The sequence below is a fragment of the Canis lupus genome, chromosome 37 (assembly GCF_011100685.1).
Source record: "Canis lupus familiaris isolate Mischka breed German Shepherd chromosome 37, alternate assembly UU_Cfam_GSD_1.0, whole genome shotgun sequence".
NCBI classification, from domain to species: Eukaryota; Metazoa; Chordata; class Mammalia; order Carnivora; family Canidae; genus Canis; species Canis lupus.
Window position 1 is genome coordinate 14,558,219 of NC_049258.1, and position 20,437 is coordinate 14,578,655.

Below are 20,437 nucleotides of genomic sequence, written 5' to 3' on the forward strand. Positions count from 1 at the left end.
ACATCAAAGTTTCAGATACTTTTTAAAAAAAGATTTACTTGAGGGCAGTGCGGTTTAGTGCCTATCTTTGGCCCAGGGTGTGATCCTGGAGTCCCGGGATTGAGTCCCGCGTTGGGCTACCCGCATAGAGCCTGCTTCTCCCTCTGCCTGTGTCTCTGCGCAGCCCACCCCCCCGCCATGTCTATCATGAATAAATAAATAAAATCTTAAAAAAAAAAAAAAAAAAAGGTTTATTTGAGACAGCATGCGCATGCAAGCAGGGGAAGGGGCAGAGGGAGACAAGCAGATGGTGGGCATACTTGGGGCTCAATCCCAGGACCCTGAGATCATGACCTGAGCCAAAATCAAGAGTTGGATGGTTAACGGACTGAGCCACCCAGGCACAATTCAGATACTTACTAATAACTGGATTACTTCAGTTATTAATTACTCCAGTTATTAATTACTAATCGTTCCTGGCTTGACTTTGGTCTCTACATGAAAAGACTCTGGTGGGTATGATGGAAAATCCAAGCTGTCACATATCATTTATTGATGCCACAGATGTACTTATTTATTTTTTTAAGTAAACTCTACTACCAACATGGGCTTGAACTTAGAAACCCAAGATTAAGAGTCACCCACTCTACCAACTGAGCCAGCCAGGCGCACCAGATATATTGATTTTTTAAATTCATTCATTCATTCATTCATTCATTCATTCATTCATTCCAGACACACCGAGTGGCAGAGAGATAGAGGGAGAAGGGAAAAACAGGCTCCTCGCAGGGAGCCCAATGTAGGACTCCATCCCCAGACAGGGATCACATCCTGAGCCACCCAGGCATCCCAGATGTATTGATTTATACACAACTTGTATAACAACAACCACAACAACAACAAAGCAAGCCTACATGCTAGCTTCATAGTTCTCACCCAGCTCCTGCAGTGGGGAAGACCTCTTCTGTGCACAAAGTGTCAGAGTCCACTCTATTAAGCAAATCTTTAAGAGCTACTAGGGCTTCAGCATCCACCAAGCCACCTGCAATTGCTGCTACATCCTTGCCTTGAAAACTCTGCAACTAGAAACAGATGAAAAGAGTATCACCAAAAAACTTCCATTCAGCAAAGACCACTCTTCAGAAAACAAAACAACAGTCATTTTAAGGTATTAAAAAAAGCAATGAACTTTTGACTGACTATTAACCTAAAGTGAGAAGCAAAGGTCTATGTGAGGCCAAGACTAATAATACCACCAGCTTGGAGGAAAGATATTTGTTTTAAATTAGGAACAAATGGGCCTCATGATGAGGTTTGGAGGATGAAGACTGTGAATTACAGTTAAAGCTTGTTCCGAAGTATCTACCATTCCCTCAAGCCCTTTGTGTACACTGCCTTTCTGTGACTAGAAAGCCATTCCTGGGCAGCCCGGGTGGCTCAGCGGTTTAGCGCCGCCTTCAGCCCGGGGTGTGATCCCGGAGACCCAGGATGGAGTCCCACGTTGGGCTCCCTGCATAGGACCTGCTTCTCCCTCTGCCTCTCTCTGTGTGTCTCTCATGAATAAATAAATAAATAAAATCTTTAAAAAAAAAAAAAAGAAAGAAAGAAACCATTCCCTACATTTTTGCTGACAAGTTTGCATTCATTCTTAGACTTTGTCTGAGTCACCTTATGTAGAAAGACATCTCTGACATGCTAGCCTGGTTAGGCACCCCTCTCAATGCTCTCTCAGACATCACTTCCTGCACGATTCCCCATAGTAGCACATGATATTTGACTATGCATCTTTCCCTACTACAAGATTGTGGGAAGAAGGGGACCATGTGTTAGTGGTCTCTACATCCCTATTTCTAGCATGATGTCTGTCTGGCATATGGTTCAGACATAAAAATAAATGTTTATTAAATGGAAGGCAATCTTGATAAGAGGAAAGAAGTGAAGAGACACATATCCCCCTCTTTGCTACAAAGATATTCCTTGAAAATCACAAATAATATATACTCTGTATTTCAATTTTTTACCATTCCAGCTACACGAGAGAGTGCATCCTCCCAGGTGGTATAGGTTAAAAGCCCCTTTTCGTTTCTGACCATCGGCTCAGTAAGTCTTTGACGTTTTAGCCCATCATAAGCAAATCTAGATAACAGAAATTACACCATTTGTGGAATTCTGCTGAAGAGGCAACTTATAGTTTTCAAACTTAAAGTCTAAAAAAATATTATTTAAATATAATACCTGTTAAAATGTCAAATAAACTGACAAATATTTGGACACAAATAATTACTCCCAAGTTTTTTAAAGAATATTTTTTGATCATCTAAAACTAAAACATCTAAAAAGTGATTTGTATTCAGCTACCTGAATAATCTTAAGATCACAACACAAAAAAATTTGATAGCTGAAGAAGCCAAATCATTTTTATTTAAAAAATTTGAATATCGCGATGTTTTATCAAAATTATGATGTGCAAACTCGAGTGCCTTTTTCCAATGAACAAACTGGAACAGATTAAATATCTTAACCCATTTCAATTTTTCCATCTGGGAGGAAAAATGGTATTTGTCAAAGTTAATATGAAAGCCTGCAATATGAATGTCAGTTTTGTCCAATTCTCCTTATAAACAGTCCAGATTTCAGTAGTCTACATTTATTAACTAATTTGCAATTATTAAAACAGCATTTTATAGTGAAAATTACCATAAAATACACTTTAAATCAATCACAAAAGTTAAGGAAAACAATGCAGCATATACCTGGTTTTATCAGAGATCCACTCTTCATTGATGTCCTCATGCATTCTTGGCAAAATCCTCATCACCTCTCCTGTTCTTGTGCTTACCACAATATTACTTCCAACCGCATCCATGACATCAATGGATTCCGTCTTTCTGAGAAAATAAACACATAGATTTAGTATGCTGATTTTGGCAATAAGAACAAAGCTTCTGTCACCTGACTTATCAAAAAAAAAATTTTTACAATGACTTGCTTTTTTGAATTTCTAAAAATAATGGGACCCAGAGAAATTGCAATTAAAAAAATATCCTCATCTTTGACTACCTCACACAAATTTCTACTGTAAAAAAAAAGGTTTAGGGTCTTCTGGGTGGCTCGGTTGGTTGGGTGTCTGACTGCTGATTTTGACTCAGGTCATGATCTCAGGATAGTGTGTGCAGAGTCTGCTCTCCCTCTGCTTCTCCCTGCAATCACTTGTGCACACTCATGTTCTCTCTCTTATAAATAAATAAAATTTTAAAAAAACAAATAAAGCTTTAGAGACTGTTCTCTGATACAAAAGCCAATGGTGGGGGTCCCTGGGTGGCTCAATGGTTTAGTGCCTGCCTTCAGCCCAGGGTGTGATCCTGGAGACCTGGGATCGAGTCCCATGTCGGGCTCCCTACATGGAGCCTGCTTCTCCCTCTGCTTGCGTCTCTGCCTCTCTCTCTTTCTCTCTCTGTGTCTCTCATGAATAAATAAATAAAATCGTAAAAACAAAAAACAAACAAACAAAAAAAACAAAAGCCAATGGTAAGGGTTCCAAATGGCCAAATCTGGGAAATATGACTATCAAAATAAGTAACAAGAGGGTAAGATTTCTGGTATAACTGATTAAAAAGCCTGGCAAATCTTCCTACAAAAAAGCAAAACTAAAACTAAAACTTTTGTTAATTTAAAACTAAATTAACAAAAACAACCAATTCAGCACTTTGGAAGTTACCAAAGGCATACGCCACCATGAGAAGCTTTTATGCAAGGCAAAACTATTGAACTTCAGTAAGAAGGGTGGAAATCAGTGGTAGTGTGGCTTGGGGCCTGTTCTCATCCCCTTCCCTCCCACCTTGAACAGGTTCTATCAGGCTAGGGTAAGCTATAGAGATGGAAGTTCTTTTCTGCTTGCATTATGGGGGTCTTAAAAGAAAAAGAGAAAAATCTCTACTTAAACATCTCAGCTACGGGTAGCTCAGGTGGCTCAGCAGTTGAGCGCCACCTTCAGGCCAGGGCCTGATCCTGGAGACCCTGGATGGAGTCCCACGTCGGGCTCCCTGCATGGAGCCTGCTTCTCCCTCTGCCTGTGTCTCTGCCTCTCTCTCTCTCTCCTCTCTGTGTATTCTCATGAATAAATAAATAAAATCTTAAAAAAAAAAATCTCAGGTACATACTGTGCCCCATCCCCATAATCCTTTAATATACATAAATACGTGGTTAAAAACCTAGAATTCTAAGATATTCTCATATACTCCAGTGGAAGTTTAAAAACAGGAGGGTAATTTAATGATATATTTCTAGGACCTTAAAAATATTCAAACTCATTGCAACTACCTACTCCACTTCTCAGTTTAGTAAGAAGAATCAGAGATATAGGGACTCCTGGGTGGCTCAGTCAGTTAAGCGTCTGCCTTTGGCTCAGGTCATCATCCCAGGCTCCTAGGATCAGGGTCCAGGGATGGAGCCCCTTATTGAGCTCCTTGTTTTGCAGGGAGCCTGCTTCTCCCTCTCCCTCTGCCTGCCACTCTCCCTGCTTGTGCGCTCACTCTCTGTCAAATAAAAAAAATAAAATAAAGCAGAGATATGTAAGAAAATTTTTAACAATTTTTTTTAAAGATTTTATTCATTTATTTGAGATGGGGTGGGGGGAGGGGAGAGTGAGACAGAGAGAGAGAAAGCTAGGAGAGGGAGAAAATTTGAAGCACTCTGTGCTGAGCACAGAGCCGGATGTGGGGCTTGGTCTCACAAACCTTGAGCCAAACCTAAGAGTTGGATGCTAAACTGACTGAGCTACCTGGCACCACGATAACAATTTTTACCACAGATTTACAACTATACAGAAACAAACTAAATGTCTGATAATAGGAACTGACTAAAATATATCTGCACATGGTTGAAAACATACAATGAGGAGACTATCTTTTAAAAATCAAGCTCATTTTACTCTTTGAAAGATCAAGTGAATAAAATAATTGTGTGGTTAAGTACTTGGGAATTAATTTCCAAGAAAACTATAATTGATTTACACAGGTTCACCCTGTCCTTTAATCTATCTACTTACCTTCCAGTAAGAGGATTGTACTTAAATACATAAAAACTTAGCAGACCAAAACAATCAGAATATAGGAAGGACATGAATCTTAAATTTTTTTGAACAATGGTCAATTAAAGGACAAAAAACAAATTATCAAAAAATCAACAATGAATACCTTGTTTCCCAAGGGCGGGCAGTAAAAGCATAGGGCTTAGAGGTCAGGGCACCTACAGGGCAGATGTCAATGATATTGCCAGACAGTTCAGACATGAACATCTTTTCAATGTACGTGCCAACCTGCATATCATTTCCTCTGCCTGTTGTTCCCAAATCATCTACTCCTGCAATCTCACTTGCAAACCTGCAAGGTAAAAATGTACTGTCAAATGGTCAAATCCAGCAAAATTACCTCCTTTCCTATCTATGATCACAAAGAGATAATGATTTTCAAAACACTAAAAACACACAACTATATTTTCAAAGGTAAACAGTCCTTGAATAAAAGAGAGTTCAATAAATGTTTGTATGTTAGTTAATTGCAGTGTAACACACAGAAAATTGCACAAATCACGTATATAGCTCAACAAGTTATCAGAGTGAATGCTTACAGCTTTTGATTTGTAAATTCAATGCAAATTGATATTTATTGAAAGCGATCAATTCATTTTATTTACTTATGCAGGAAACATTAAAAACATGCCTCTTCTCCCACCAAAAAATGTTGCCATTTTTTCTATTGTTGTTATTCCATCAAATTTGTGAATATTAAGTATGTGAATGATATTCCAGAAGACAGAAGGAAAATCATTACCTGATGCAGCGAGTACACTGTATACATCTAGTCATAATGGTCTTTACCAATGGTCCAATGTTTTTGTCCTCCACAGCACGTTTTCCCTCTAAAAATCGGCTCCTATCACTTCCAAACATCATGGATTGGTCCTTAAGTAGATTGAGAGAATTAATCTAATGCTGCTAGTGAAATCAAAACCGGAGACAACCAAAAAAGATTTATGAAGTTAGACGACATACCTGCAGATCACATTCACCTCCCTGGTCACAAATAGGACAGTCCAGTGGGTGATTTGCTAATAAGAACTCCATCACACCTTCTCTGTATGGAAAATTTTAATATGTAAAATGATATTGTATCATCCTTTCATATAGTATTAAACTTGCATTTATTATCAGAAATGCCAATGCAACCATCATTCTAGTATTAGACACAATCTAAAAAAATGTTTATATAAGTCTAGGAATAAAATATCATTACAGAACATAGAAAATTATGACTGTTAACAATACAAAATTACCCAAAGTTGCTGAATGGTCTTCAGAAATCATTCACATTAATTCAAAATAAAAGCAAATGCACAGCAAAAAGAAATATAATCAGTGCCTATACAATATAGTAATATGTTACTGAAATAATCTCAGTTCAATAAGCCCCAGATTCATTATTCATCACAAGTTGAAAAAGTTACTAAATAAGAGCTGTTAGTGCTAATTCCATTCTAGGCTCAAAAGCATGAACACCTGGCTTAACCTCCTTACTGTGTACTTATTTCCAATGCTCCTATGAGCCCAACCTGCCAACTTTTTCAGAGCTTTTTACTGAATTTTTCATCTATAGGAGGTCTAAATTCTGAAATGAGCAATTTTCCACTATAGGAAAAGTTACTATGCTAAGTAACATTAAAGTACCTGGCTTTCTTAGATTTCTCTGAGTTTGTTAGGATATTCCAACCTTTCATTACTGGCATGGCACAAGCAGCTACAACCTGGAATTTCAATAAAAAAAAAAACCTTTAAGTACTTATATTTACTTATAATTATAAGCTACCCAATATATAAAAACATTAAATCTTACATTTGAAAAGAAGCAAAGAACAGTACTGTTGAAGACTCTATTTTTCAGTTTTCATATTCACAATATGATAATCTGACACTTTATATTTCACTTAGAAAAAAATAAGACATCATACTTCTAAATTCTATTCTCAGGACTCCTGGATGGCTCAGCAGTTAAGTGTGTCTGCCTTGGGCTCAGGGTGTGATCCTGGAGTACCAGGATGGAGTCCCACATCAGGCTCCCTGCATGGAGCCTGCTTATCTCTCTGCCTGTGTCTCTGCCTCTCTCTTTCTGTGTCTCCATGAATAAATAAATACAATCTTAAAAAATAAATGTTTTTATTAGCAGGTACTAAATTAGAACTGTATGAGACAAAATGAAATTAAACTGAAAGTGAACCTCTTCACTGCAATCCCTTTCTCTAGTGAAAATGGAATGGCACTTTCAATGTGCTGCTTGGCAACTCTGCATCTTAGCTGTGTGTCACATAGCCATTTGGAAATACTGGAGCTATAAGAAATCACCTTTAATTTCTAAATCTGTTAGTTATACAGTGCTTGCATTTATAAAGCACTTTCATCAATGCATTTTCAGCTTTGAAATGAACAGACGCAATTGCATACAAACAAAAAATAAATTTATAGATACAATTAAATGGGGTTAGGTTTCTCCACTACAACACTGGTTCTAAATAAAGTTTGCTGCAAGATTTAAGGTTTTCTACCTTCTACTGCATGGTATGGAATTTTAGGTATCAAGTACCTTAGGAGCTTTCTCAATTTCAACCAGGCACATCCTGCAGTTTCCAGCAATAGACAATCTTTCATGATAACAGAATCGAGGAATCTGCATGCCAACCTTCTCACAAGCCTAGAAGACAAAGAAAAAATTTTTTGCATTAGAATAACCTGACCTCATCCTTGTCTAAAACACAAAAGGAAAAAAGAAAAGGTCATCCCCACCTACTTTATTACTCCTGTTTATAAATATTTATAGCTTCATCCATTCTTCGTCCCTGAAGAGATTTCCCTCCTTCTTTGGTCTTTTTTTTTTTTTTTTTTCCTTCTTTGGTCTTGATTTCTCCTACCCGTTTGCTCTGAAGCTGCCTCTTCCACAAACCTTATGCGGAAGAAACTGAATGAACCAACCTCTCAGATTGTGCTGAAGGTTTGACTATTTCCACTCTGAACCACTGTCAACAAAGACATCCCTTCAAACTCCCAGTGGTTGGCTTCATACTTGGCCTTCCTCTTTGCTTCGCTTTCCTCCTTTGGATTAGATTCCATCTCACACTGTCTAGCTGGCTATGATCTGCTTCTATATTTGGCTCCATATACCCTACCTGAGGACTCCTATTTCCACTGTGGTTGAAGCTCTTCTCAGTTCACATATGTCTAGTATGGGGGATTAGTCCAGCCCTCCTAATTATCACTCCTCCTTCTCGAAGCCTATTCAAATTTCCCCTGGGGTTAGTTCTTCCATCTTTAGCCCTGGCTCTAAAGCAACTTCCTCAATTTCCAATGTTTTAACTACTTAGCAAATGTATGGAGTCTTGCTGTGTGCTAGATACAGAGTGTATAGTAAGTAAGAAGCAAGATCTTTCCTAACCTTCATACTAGCTCACATTGCAGATGATGATTATATCTAACCCCTTATTTGAGCTCTAACCACTTCTCCAAGCTTTAGACTTAAATAGGCATGCATATGTGTAGACAGTTAAAATTCAACCTATTTCTGTCTCCCATGATATATCCCCAAAAAAGCTAACAAAGCCTGAAACCACAAAAATCCCCCTGGTCCTCGTTGTTTCTAAAGGTCTGTCTGTCTACATCTCACTCTCCCTCGATCTATCCTCTCATTTTCATTCCCACTGTTACTATTTTAGGCCTTTCATTTTCTGCTCTACTAGCGCAAGATACTCCTTTGTCCCTCACACCAATCTTGTTATTCTCCAAACCAACATCCTCTACAGTCACTATACTACTACTTAACTGCCATGATACCTATTGATGGGTCAAACTATAAGCTCTTTAGCATGACATATATCTTCTTTCATGACTGGATCTATCAGAGTAATTTGATTTCCTGTTATCTCATCTTCTACATACAACTTATGTTCCAAAGATACCAAACTATTTGAAGCTTCTTTGTCCAAAGACAAACACTTATCCTTTAAAATCTCTTCAGTGATCACCTGAGATACCCCTAACATCTCTATCACCTCCTCTACCTGGCAAAAATACTCTCCACCAGACCCTGAACATATGTGCTTATTGCTTACATGTCTCTGTGCCTGGCAGACAGTCTAGAAGTGACTGCTAACATGAATAAGAGCATTTTAGCTTTTGACAATTTACAGATAGAATGAAACATCACTTCTCCATGACCAATTGTTAGTTCTGAAGGAATCTGGATAAATTACATATTCAGGGCATGAATTTAAGGACAAACTATCCTTGGGGTGCCTGGGTGGCTCAGTTGGTTAAGCATCTGCCTTCAGCTCAGGTCATGATCCCAGAGTCCTGGGATGGAGCCCCACAGTGGGCTCCCTGCTCAGCGGGGAATTGGCTTCTCCCTCTCCCTCTTCTCCTGGCTTGTGCATGCGCTCTCTCTCAAATAAATAAATAAAACCTGGAGGGAAAAAAAAGAAAAGAACAGACTACCCTCCATTTACCTGCTTTGTAGGACACATTCCTAGAAATATTACTAAAAACTGCGAAGTTACATAAAGTGAAAAGCATCAAGCAGGTTCACAACAAAGATTACCTTTTCCCAAAACTTACCTATATTAACTTATAATTTATTTTTGGTAACTTCAAATTTCTAATAGGTATTTACTTGGAAGGTAGAACTGAACAACAAAATAACTTATAATTCACTATGAAAGTCAGAAACAGATAAATGATAGCTCACTTTGAAATGCCAAGCTTTTATTTTTTTATTTTTTATTTTTTTTGAAACGCCAAGATTTGAAATCCAACTTATTTTCAGGTAGATTTTATATAATTATAAAAATTTCACATAATTTTTCTATCTATAATTGTATTATGAGCATTTATCAAGGATCTTAAAAACTTTAGATGTAAACAGCCTAAAAGAAATAAACTGGTATTCTTTTAAAAACCAGAACATACGCAAAAATAAAGAATAAGAACATATGCCTACTTGGAGGACAGTAGTTCCTGGTTCCACCATGACAGACTGACCATCAACAAATACTTCAATTAAGTTGCTTGCTGTTGTAGCAGTTGTTCGAACTGACCATCAAAAGTATTGACATGAGAAATAAATTAACAGTTAAATTTATTATAGCAGAAGATAATGGATTAATTCTATAATCTACAAGCCTAAAATAGTAAACCTGTAAAATACTGAATTAGACAAAACTTTTCCAGTCCTGAATACCAGATAGAATATGGCTATCCACTTTTAGTGGTAGTTTAAGTTGAAACTTTTAATACTACTAAAAATATGTTCAAGGGAATACCACTTTTCAAAAGCAGCAGGACTGCTTTTTCCATTCTGGCACTGATACGCAGTTTCTACTACTTTCTATTCCATGACACCTTCTATAAACTGTTTAGTTCTATTTTAAAAATTACTCTAGCGGTGCCTGGGTAGCTCAGTCAGTTAAGCAGCCTACTCTTGATTTTGGCTCTGGTCATGATCTCAGGGTTGTGAGATCAAGCCCTCCATCACGCTCCCTGCTCTGTGAGGGAGTCTGCTTGAGAGAGTCTCTCCTTCTGCCCCTCCCCCTGCTTGTATGCTCTCTCTCTAAAATACATAAATCTAAAAAAAAAAATAATAAAATACATAAATCTTAAAAAAAAAAAAATTCTATTCAACTAAGACCATTTGTTTCTATTTTACTTAAAACAAGTTAGAGTTTAGGTCCTTTCAAGAAACATTCCGATAAACCAATCAATTTACAAAGACAGTAACTATAAATGCAAATAAAAATAAAATACTCACCACATCCTTTAGGAGACTTAGAAAGGCCTACTAAGGCCCTTCTTAGAGGTATCCTTAACATATTGCTAAGAATAAAATGAAGAAGAGTTTTATTATCATAGGAAAAAATAAAACCCTAATTACAAACTTTTTGGTAATAACTCCTAAGTTTTAAACACTTCTCACACCTCATTTCATTGAACATTCACAGGTCCTTATGTTTTCCCTCAAATTCTAGAGATGAGAATATTCAGTTCCAGAGAGATTAACTGACTTGTACAATGTTAAGGAGCTATGAAGGAGCAACTAGTATATAAATCTATGTAAATGACAGTTTTGTGTTGTTTTCTTTAACTATCAACAAATGATCAAATGTAAAACACTACTCTATAGTAAGATAAATTCTAAGAATTACAGTGAGCTTACGACTAATACCATGTAAAATAATACCTACCTTTCTGCCTTCATTTCCTACCAATACTCATCCTAGCATTCTGTGCTCTAAGCAGCTATCCACTAACTGCTCTTGAGATTCTGAGCTGGCTCACAAATACCAGCCTTTTAAATGTCTGGAGTGCCATTTTCTGTGCTTAATACATTTATCTTATAGATTTGCAATTATATGTCTGTTCTACCCTATTATGGACTTCTTGAATATTTCTGTCTTCAGTGCCTATTTCCAAGGCTGGTACACAGTAAGCTCTAAAACAGTGGTTCTCAAACCAGGGACAGTTTTGTTTCCCAGGGAACATCTGGCAACAGTGGGACCCACTATGGTCACAACTAGGGGAAAGATACTATAGCATCTAGAGGGTAGAGGCCAGGGTGCTGCAAAACATCCTACAAAGCATAGGATGGTCTCCCATAATAAAAGTTTGTTGAATTACTAGAAGAAATTGGAGCGAATTATGTAACACCAATTAAAGATATACATAAGCAGAAAGCAAAGTTATCTGAACATTTAGAGTTTTTATACATTCACTTGATCATAAGGGATCATAAGGGCTAAGTACTGAACTTCTTTTGTCCACTCACTTGATCAAATGGGCTAAGCAACTAAATTATAATTTTTCACTTGAACCTTCTAAAAATGGAAATTCTAATAATTTATCAACATGACTTTCAAAGGTCAAAAGAGTAGAAGATAGTACCTATATCTAACTTTTAAGCATGAAGTTTCACATACCTATTATAGAAAAGGTATAATTAAAAGCTTCATTAATTCACTTTAGTTAATTCATAAAATTCATTAATTCAGAACTTGTAATACTGAATTTGTACACATGAATTCTAACACCCACTACTGAGTAATTTTTTTGGTAAATCAGAGTTTCTGCTTCCTCACCTATAGATAAGAAAAAAAAAAAATTCCTAGGCTGTGTTATTAGTAGGAGTGCAATAAATGTCAACTAAATCTGAATTCAATTCAGACAGTACTAGCCACTGAAGATCAAAGTCCTCTTCCTTGGTACTCCCCCTTTGTGTACAGCCCACATTGTGCATATAGCTTTATTATTCCACCTACTAAATTATAGATTAGTAACCAATTTTAGTACCTACTAAAGCGTAAGCTCCTTGAAAAGAAATGGTGCAATTTGGTCATTTCCCTTTTCTGAAGACCTAGCCCTTGTAAAAATACCATCAAATAATCTTACCACCAAGTTCCAAAATGAGTACCATCCGCCTTACTAAATTCTGTCGATGATATAAAGGTAAATCTGAGTTTGCTGAATCAGAGTAATGACAAACTGAAAATCAACAATCAACATTTCATACAACAATGTAAACACTTTATTATTTTGTCTCCAATACAGGAAAAAGGTATTGCCCACTTTAGTTAGGAAATCAACCAGAATTAGGTTGTCTCTTGAAAATCCAGCATCAAACGGAAGAGTGCATTACCCCAATAGATGACAGTTTTCCAAAACTTTCCTTCATCAGCCCATCTTAAATTTCCTAACCTACTCCCCAGGCATATCATCCATTTTATTCTTCTTCGTGGACTCATTTCTAATTTATAACAGACGTAAAATAACTGTCTGCTATAGGAGTTATATCTCAAATCTCTGCCAGAAATTTTCCTGAAAAAGCGCAGGCCTCTGACAGCCTTATAACACCCTGCACCATGCCATTGGGCGGGGTGGGGGGGGTGGGGGTGGGGGAGAGAACGTTCCCTAACGAAACAACTTGGATGTTTATTCATCAGAAACAGTTCACATTTTCAATGCTCTCCAATCATTCTGGAGCACAGCCGGGCCTAATCCACGCTCTTACGGTACATGTTAGAGCCCCACACGGCTGAACAACGTAGCTAGGTCATCTGCAGTGCGACCTTGGGCAAAGGTTTTAAATACCATTTTCCTCAGTTTAACCCACCAGGGAAAGGAATAAAAAAATAACTCAATGGACAAAAATGAAAACACAACAACAACAAAAATCCCCAGACGCATGGACGGCTGCTAAGGCAACGCCGGCCAACGTCTGGATTATGTGTGTTAACTTGGGAAACCGCTGCCTTGAGGCCTAAGTCACTTGACAGAGTCCTCTCCCGGGAACGTCCTGCGTCTCCCTTGCAGAAGGAAGGTCACTCCCACGCCTGCCTCCGCGCCCGCGGTCCCAGGGCCCCCAGGCTCCCCACCTGCCTTCCGCCCCAAGAGACCGGAGACCGCGGCCAACGGCGCTCACCTGCCGGCCCCGGGGGTCCCGGAGGAGGCGGGCTGGGACGCGGCGCCCAGTCAAGGGCAAGAGGAGGAGGAGTCGCCTGGCCTACAAGAAACCGTCTCGTCAAGAAGTCCACTCCTGTGGCAAGGGCCACCTCAGCCTTCTCCCGCAACCACGACCTCACCTTCTCGGCGGAGCCGCCAAAGCCGCTCTGCAGAACCGCCGCACCTTCCCAGCCCCCTCAGAGGCCCGATTGCTTATTCAACATGGCGTCCTCGGCAAACCTCGCCCGCCGGCCCTGGAGAACGGGAAGCCAGGAGGGACCAGAAACCTCAGATTCGAGAATTTCCCGCTTAGCGCGAGTTCGGCAATTTCCGGCAGCCGGACCGGGGGGCGGGGCGGAGGCGGGAGGCGGGAGGCGGGAGAGACGGTTGGGAACCGCAGTTCCGCCGGAAGTGGTCGGGCGCCTGAGGCCGAGCGTCTTCGGTCACCTCCGGCGCTTCGAGGGGCGGTTCCTGTAGTGTGCCGGAGCCGCGGAGGTACTAGTTTAAGGAATACTCTTTTTATTAGCTTATTTCTAAACACAAAGAAAGGCCGCTGGATAATTTGTGCGCCGTTCAATGCGGAGCTTCCGAGTTTTACGTGGAGGAATGAGGCTGTTAGAGGACGTTGACCCTTAACCTTTGACCCCGTGCGGCAGAAGGAAACGCCTCCGTCTCTATATAAGGCGTTTTCCGGCCTTTTGCGGCCCTTTTTTCCTCTCCCCCCTCTTAGCGCTGGGCGCCGGGTGCCTCCCCTCTTCTCTTCCTTCGCTGCCGCCCGGTTCTTGGAGCCGCCGACGCTATGGGTTTCGGAGACCTGAAAAGCCCCGCCGGCCTCCAGGTGCTCAACGACTACCTAGCGGACAAGAGCTACATCGAGGGGTGAGGACGGGCCCGGGCTGGAGCCGGGCTGGGCCGGCCACGTGGCGCGGCCTCGGGCGCAGCTGGGGGCCGAGGGCTTCCAAGGGCGCCTTCTTTGCGTTGACTGGATTCAGCCACCTTTTCCGCGTCTTCGCTCGGCCCGTGGACGTAAGCCCGTAGGTCTCCGTCAGAGATGCGAGCTCTGAGGTCCACGACGTGGCAGGGATTCCTCGGGAGAGGGCGGAAAACCAGACACATGGCCCCCGATCTTGAGTTTAGCGTCGAGAATAAATCACCTTAGGTTGCCCAGTGGCAAATGGGCCAGCTCCCAGCGCTCAGCTTGGTGGCCGTGGCGCTTGGCCCCTCCCCTCAGGGCGTGTGTGACTTGCCTCCCCGCAGGTACGTGCCGTCACAAGCGGATGTGGCAGTGTTTGAAGCAGTCTCCGGCCCCCCGCCTGCCGACTTGTATCATGCCCTGCGTTGGTACAATCACATCAAGTCTTACGAGAAGGAAAAGGCCAGGTAAAGTGACCTGTGTGTTTACCTGAAGGACAGGAGGCTTCCTAAGCTTCAGGTCAGGATCTTTCACGTGACAAAATTGGACCCAGGCTACGTGAGTTTTGTTGGGGTGATGTAAGCTGAACTAGCTCTGTGACTTGAGAAGGCCGAGAGACTGAAGTCCTGCATTTTTTCACAGAACACGTAGAACCTGGACCACAGCAATTCAACTTTTCCCCACACTGCCCTGACACTGTGCCCGGACCCTGACCTGGGGGGCCCGCGTCCGGGGTGAGAGGGGTGGCTCATTGATTCAGTCCTTGGCCATTCTTCTGAAACTGCCAACAAGGGTGGAAGTTTGGGGAAGTGGACTCCAGTTCACTAAGAATGGAACTGAGCATACTTAATCTCAAACAGAAATACTCATACTGAAAGAGTAAATCATAGTGAGTATCGAACGTAATGTCTCACATGCTGCTAATGTTTGTTGGGTGAGGAGTTAAACACACAACAGTATTTACCTGGGAGTGTTTACGGGCAAATTCTTAGTACCTAAGGGCTCTTTGGATAGTGATGGAAACAAGTTCTCGTGTACTGTCTGAGAGTTTACCAGCGTAGTGGTGGTTGAACTTATAAGTTTTGTTTTTTTTTTCCCCAAGCCTTCCAGGAGTGAAGAAAGCTTTGGGCAAGTATGGCCCTGCTAATGTGGAAGACACCACAGGAAGTGGAGCTACAGATAGTAAAGACGATGATGATATTGATCTCTTCGGATCTGATGACGAGGAGGTATGGCATAAGTTGGTGTGTAGATCGATGAGCTTAATCATAGGCTCTGTGGTGAAATTGCCTGGATTTGAATTCTGGTTTCACCCACTTCATGACTTGACTTATAAAAATTCTCACTGGTTATATGATGAATAAAATCAAATCACCATCTTTCGGCTGAGCTCCTGATGGATTTGCTTTTTCTGATAAAACTGGTCTTTGTTGTGATGGATTCACTAGCTTAAAGCTGAGGAACAACTGTCTTTGTGAAACATACTCTATTTTTCTTTATAGGAAAGTGAAGAAGCGAAGAGGCTAAGAGAGGAACGCCTTGCACAGTATGAGTCAAAGAAAGCCAAAAGTAGGTCATTTTTTTAAAATTTGTGCTGCTTTAATTTCATTTCATAATTGAGTAATCTTTTGAAGCTTGATTCCCAAAGTAATTGCCTCCACGTCATTGACTAGTTCAGTATTTAAAAATCTGTATACGTAGTTTTTCATAAAACTTCCACAGCTACTGGTCTGCAGCTGTTCTTACAGTAGCAGTTGTGGCATTCCTCTGTGGGAAAGAAACTGTTATGCAATTAAACACCTCTTTCTTAGCACAACGGAAAGTGGGCATATGAGTAACAAACATAAGTTGTATTCTGTAGTTTTGTTTGAGATGATCCATTAAGAAACATTAAGATTTTAAGGGTGTCTTCAACTAAAGTGAAAAAACATCACTGGGTGTCTGAATAACGTTGGTTGTACCTTTTTACCTTTTTTTTTTTTTAGAACCTGCACTTGTTGCCAAGTCTTCCATATTACTAGATGTGAAACCTTGGGACGATGAGACAGATATGGCAAAATTAGAGGAGTGCGTCCGAAGCATTCAGGCAGATGGCTTGGTCTGGGGCTCTTGTGAGTTCAATCTTTGCTTTTTGAAAGTGACATCTGGAAGCTGCACAGTTAAAATGTTTGCCAATCAATAGGGCTTTGCTAACTAAGATTTTTCTTAATGTTCTTTTCAGCTAAACTAGTTCCAGTGGGATATGGAATTAAAAAACTTCAAATACAGTGTGTAGTGGAAGATGATAAAGTTGGAACAGATATGCTGGAGGAGCGGATCACTGCTTTTGAGGACTATGTGCAGTCCATGGACGTGGCTGCTTTTAATAAGATCTAAAATTACATCGTAGATCATTGTCCTTAAATAAAAGCTTAAAAGACAACCCTTGGCTCTTGACTCTTACATAGGGTAGTTTTTATATTCCATTTTGAAGGAAGAAATTCAATTCAATTCACAAAAAATATAAATTTGGATTAGCATTTTTGTATTTAGCCCAAAAGGGAGGACAAATATCTTTCTAAATACTATGAATTCATATAGTTGTTGAGATTTTATGAATTGATAAATAGAAATGGACTCCATCTTCGTATGTTTTCTGCTGTCCGTGTACAGGAATTTTTTTTTAAAGATTTTTTATTCATCGAGATGCAGAGACACAGGCAGAGGGAGAAGCAGGCACCATGCAGAGAGCCTGACGTGGGACTTGATCCAGGGTCTCCAGGATCACGCCCTGGGCTGCCCAGTGTACAGGAATATTGCTTTTACCATAGTATTGCAAATTTCCCATTTGTTTTATTTTTTTAAGATTTTATTTATTCATGAGAGACACAGGCAGAGGAAGAAGCAGGCTCCATGCAGGGAGCCCGACGCTGGACTCCATCCTGGGTCTCCAGGATCACACCCTGAGCTGAAAGCGGCGCTGAACTGCTGAGCCACCCGGGCTGCCCTCATATTTGTTTTAAATAGAAATTAGATAAACTTCACTTGTAGAAACTGTGGATTCAGAATTTCAACTAGATTTTTAGTCCTGTAGGTTTGCAATGGTTCAGACCTTGGGCTTTTTGCAAGGAGTAATCTGGGCTGGTTTTCCTTGATGGGAATATTAGGGAGTACCTTAATGATGAAAAATGGGTCTATACATGTAAAATGTGTAAGACACTACTGGCCACAGTGAATGTCCTTCGTTGGCTGGAAATAGTTAGATGGCCCAATGACTGAAGTAATTTGTAGTTATCTAGGATCTTCAAGTTGAGTGTTTCTCCATACCGAAAAACCACACAATTAAAAATCCTACTTGAGGGCAGCCCGGGTGGCTCAGCGGTTTAGCGCCGTCTCCAGCCCAGGTTGTAATCCTGGAGACCCAGGATGGAGTCCCACGTGGGGATCCCTGCATGGAGCCTGCTTTTCCCTCTGCCTCTCTCCGTCTCTCATGAATAAAAGTCTTTAAAAAAATAAAAATCCTACTTGAGAGCCGCAATAGGTATGGAACGGGGTGTGTGACCTCACTAATGGACACCAAAGCCCAAAGGAGGGAAGTAAAGGAAGGATTCCCAAAGTTTGTTAAAAATTAACCATTTGTCAAGGCAAATTTTGAAAATTAAACATCATGCCGTGTTTACTGTAAAGGGAGAAATCTGTTTTAAGATTTTTTATCAGAGCACAAGGAGGAAGAGGCTTACCACTGAGCAGAAGGCCCAATGATGGGCCTGATCCCAGGACTCTAGGATCATGACCTGAGCCAAAGGCAGATGCCCAACTGACTGAGCCACCCAGGTGTCTCCCAATTTTTTTTTTTTTTCTAAAGGTTTTATTTGATGAAGTACAAGCAGGGATGCTTGGGTGGCTCAGCGGTTAAGTGCCTGCCTTCAGCCCACAGGGCGTAATCCTGGAGTCCCAGGATCAAGTCCCACATCAGGCTCCCTGCATGGAGCCTGCTTCTCCTTCTGCCTATGTCTGCCTCTCTCTGTGTCTCTCAAGAATAAATAAAAATCTTTTAAAAAAAACACACACGTAAGCAGGGGGAGCGGCTGAGGGAGAAGCAGACCCTGCTGAGTAGGGAGCCTGTTGTGGGACTCCATCCCAGGACTCCAGGGTTGTCACTGAGCCAAAGGCAGATGCTTAACTGAGCCATCCAGGTGCCCCTAATTTTTTTAAGATTTTATTTATTCATGACAGGCAGAGACAGGCGGAGGGAGAAGCAGGCTCCCTATGGGGAGCCTGATGTAGGATTCTATTCCAGAACCCTGGGATCATAACCTTAGCCAAAGGAAGATGCTCAACTAGCTACCCAGGTGCTCTGAGGCACTCCTAAATTTTTTTGAGAGAGCACAAGCAGTGGGGAGGGGCAGAGGGAGAAACAGACTCCCCATTGAGCAAGGAGCCCCACATGGGCCTTGATCCCAGGACCCTGTAATGACTGAGCCAAAGGCATTTGCTTAACCAATTGAGCCACTCGAGTGCCCTGATGGAGAGCTTGTTTTGTGTTTTTGATAATGATTTTTCAGTAGCACTGTGTCATGGGAAGGAGGTTGTACAGGTAATTGATTCCAAAGCTGTGGTTCATAAGCCTGGCTTGTGTGGAGGTGAGGACTGAGTGGGACATTTTACTTGTATTTGGATATCAGAACCTACTGGAGTAAAGGGTCTTCAATAAAAAAGGAGTGTTGCAGGTAAGTAGGTGAAGGCAGCTTTTGTTTTTAAGTAGTCTCCACACCAAAGTGTGGAATGCAATGAAAAGTCTTCAACTCAAGACCCTAGATCAAGATCTAAGCCAAAATGAAGGTTGGAGGCTTAACTCATTGAGCCACTCAGGCACCTCGGGAATTAATGACTTCTAAAAGTCTTATTTTGTGTTCTCAGATTAATCTGTAGACCAGAGATTAAATGATTTGTTTGAGATCAGAATTTTCCTAGCCAAACCAGGCAGTGCTATTCTTTTCCTCTCAATCTGATTTTCTTTATTTGGGAGACAACCCTAAATATGGGAAATTGTTTAGATTCTAAAGAAATATATTTAATCAGTACACCGATTTTGAAGGAAGAAATACGTAGGTACCTATAGTAGGTACCGATGACAGCGTTCATCTTCACTAAGCAGTGTTTACAACGTCATGAGAAAATTTCCAGTTGTCAGTGTCATGTGAGCCAGCAGAGGGCAGCACTTCACTTTCTGTAGAACCAGAGCCTAAGGATTCTGGAAATGTTGCCATGGAAAGATGGAGAGGTAGCAACCAGCGAATAGTAGCCCCAAATCATACACAATCATCATGTTAAAGGGATTGGGCACTAAACAGCTGGAAGAAGTATTAACAAAATGATAAAAACTAATGATTAAAAATACGGTTAAAAGTAAAAGGAGTAAAAAAAATTTAGAGTGGACGTTTCAAACCACAGCTGTCTTGTAAATCTTAAAATGATAAATGAAGCATGTGACTTTAAAAATCTTGACCCCACAGCCTCACATAAATATATTTGGTGATACCTTTTAATTTCATTTTTTTTCTTTTAATTTTATATTAAAAAATAGATAATACAGTAACACAGTTCAAAGCAAGAAGTTAAACAGTGAAGTCTCTGCCCTCCCTACCCTAGGCCTCCTGTTTCCCTATATAAAAGCAACCAACGTCAATAGATTCTTAGGTCTTTCCCAACTAGTGTGAGATCATGGATGGAGTAATTGTAGCATACAATGAAAACTGTTTTGTACCTTTTATTTTGTCCATGAAAAACAGACTTGGATGTCTTAGAAATTATATCTTGAATATTCCATGTCAGTACTTATAAAGCGTTCTCATTTTCTAACAATTACATAATCCATTATCTCATATCTTATTTAACCATTCTATTTATTGGAGCTTCAGATTGCCTTTTGGTTTTCTGCTGTTCTAAGCAATGCTCACATTTGCATGTATACTGAATAACTTGTTTTCGAACCAATGGGCTCAGAAAGCCTAGGTAGACATAGAGAAAGATTTTTT

The 20,437-nt window shown here is 40.4% G+C and overlaps 2 protein-coding genes and 2 non-coding genes across 6 annotated transcripts in view; 3 read left to right on the forward strand and 1 right to left on the reverse strand.

Moving 5' to 3' along the window:
* The window catches only part of NDUFS1 (NADH:ubiquinone oxidoreductase core subunit S1), a 32,961-nt gene extending 19,145 nt beyond the window's left edge, over positions 1 to 13,816 (reverse strand). The window contains exons 1-12 of one of the 3 annotated variants that reach the window (XM_038585508.1): positions 13,648 to 13,816; positions 13,488 to 13,568; positions 10,824 to 10,888; positions 10,017 to 10,108; positions 7,614 to 7,721; positions 6,704 to 6,780; positions 6,032 to 6,113; positions 5,811 to 5,941; positions 5,175 to 5,360; positions 2,733 to 2,867; positions 2,001 to 2,115; positions 916 to 1,061 (exon numbers count right to left, since the gene is read on the reverse strand). In XM_038585508.1, the coding sequence (XP_038441436.1) occupies positions 916 to 1,061; positions 2,001 to 2,115; positions 2,733 to 2,867; positions 5,175 to 5,360; positions 5,811 to 5,941; positions 6,032 to 6,113; positions 6,704 to 6,780; positions 7,614 to 7,721; positions 10,017 to 10,108; positions 10,824 to 10,884 (1,133 nt within the window). In that variant the 5' untranslated portion in view covers positions 10,885 to 10,888; positions 13,488 to 13,568; positions 13,648 to 13,816. The remainder of the gene's footprint in view (positions 1 to 915; positions 1,062 to 2,000; positions 2,116 to 2,732; positions 2,868 to 5,174; positions 5,361 to 5,810; positions 5,942 to 6,031; positions 6,114 to 6,703; positions 6,781 to 7,613; positions 7,722 to 10,016; positions 10,109 to 10,823; positions 10,889 to 13,487; positions 13,569 to 13,647) is intronic. The other 2 variants (XM_038585506.1, XM_038585509.1) reach the window with 2 other exon arrangements.
* Positions 13,817 to 13,874: 58 nt separating this feature from the next.
* EEF1B2 (eukaryotic translation elongation factor 1 beta 2) lies at positions 13,875 to 16,842 on the forward strand. Its single transcript, XM_038585510.1, has 7 exons — positions 13,875 to 14,002; positions 14,238 to 14,386; positions 14,765 to 14,887; positions 15,523 to 15,649; positions 15,923 to 15,989; positions 16,406 to 16,531; positions 16,642 to 16,842. The coding sequence occupies exons 2-7, from the start codon at positions 14,307 to 14,309 to the stop codon at positions 16,794 to 16,796; spliced, it is 678 nt and encodes a 225-aa protein (XP_038441438.1). The 5' UTR covers positions 13,875 to 14,002; positions 14,238 to 14,306; the 3' UTR covers positions 16,797 to 16,842.
* Positions 15,766 to 15,843, forward strand: LOC119867993. The gene has a single exon (XR_005385485.1). It is a non-coding gene; the product is annotated as a small nucleolar RNA SNORD51 (small nucleolar RNA).
* Positions 16,135 to 16,267, forward strand: LOC119867995. The gene has a single exon (XR_005385486.1). It is a non-coding gene; the product is annotated as a small nucleolar RNA SNORA41 (small nucleolar RNA).
* Positions 16,843 to 20,437: the final 3,595 nt, after the last annotated feature.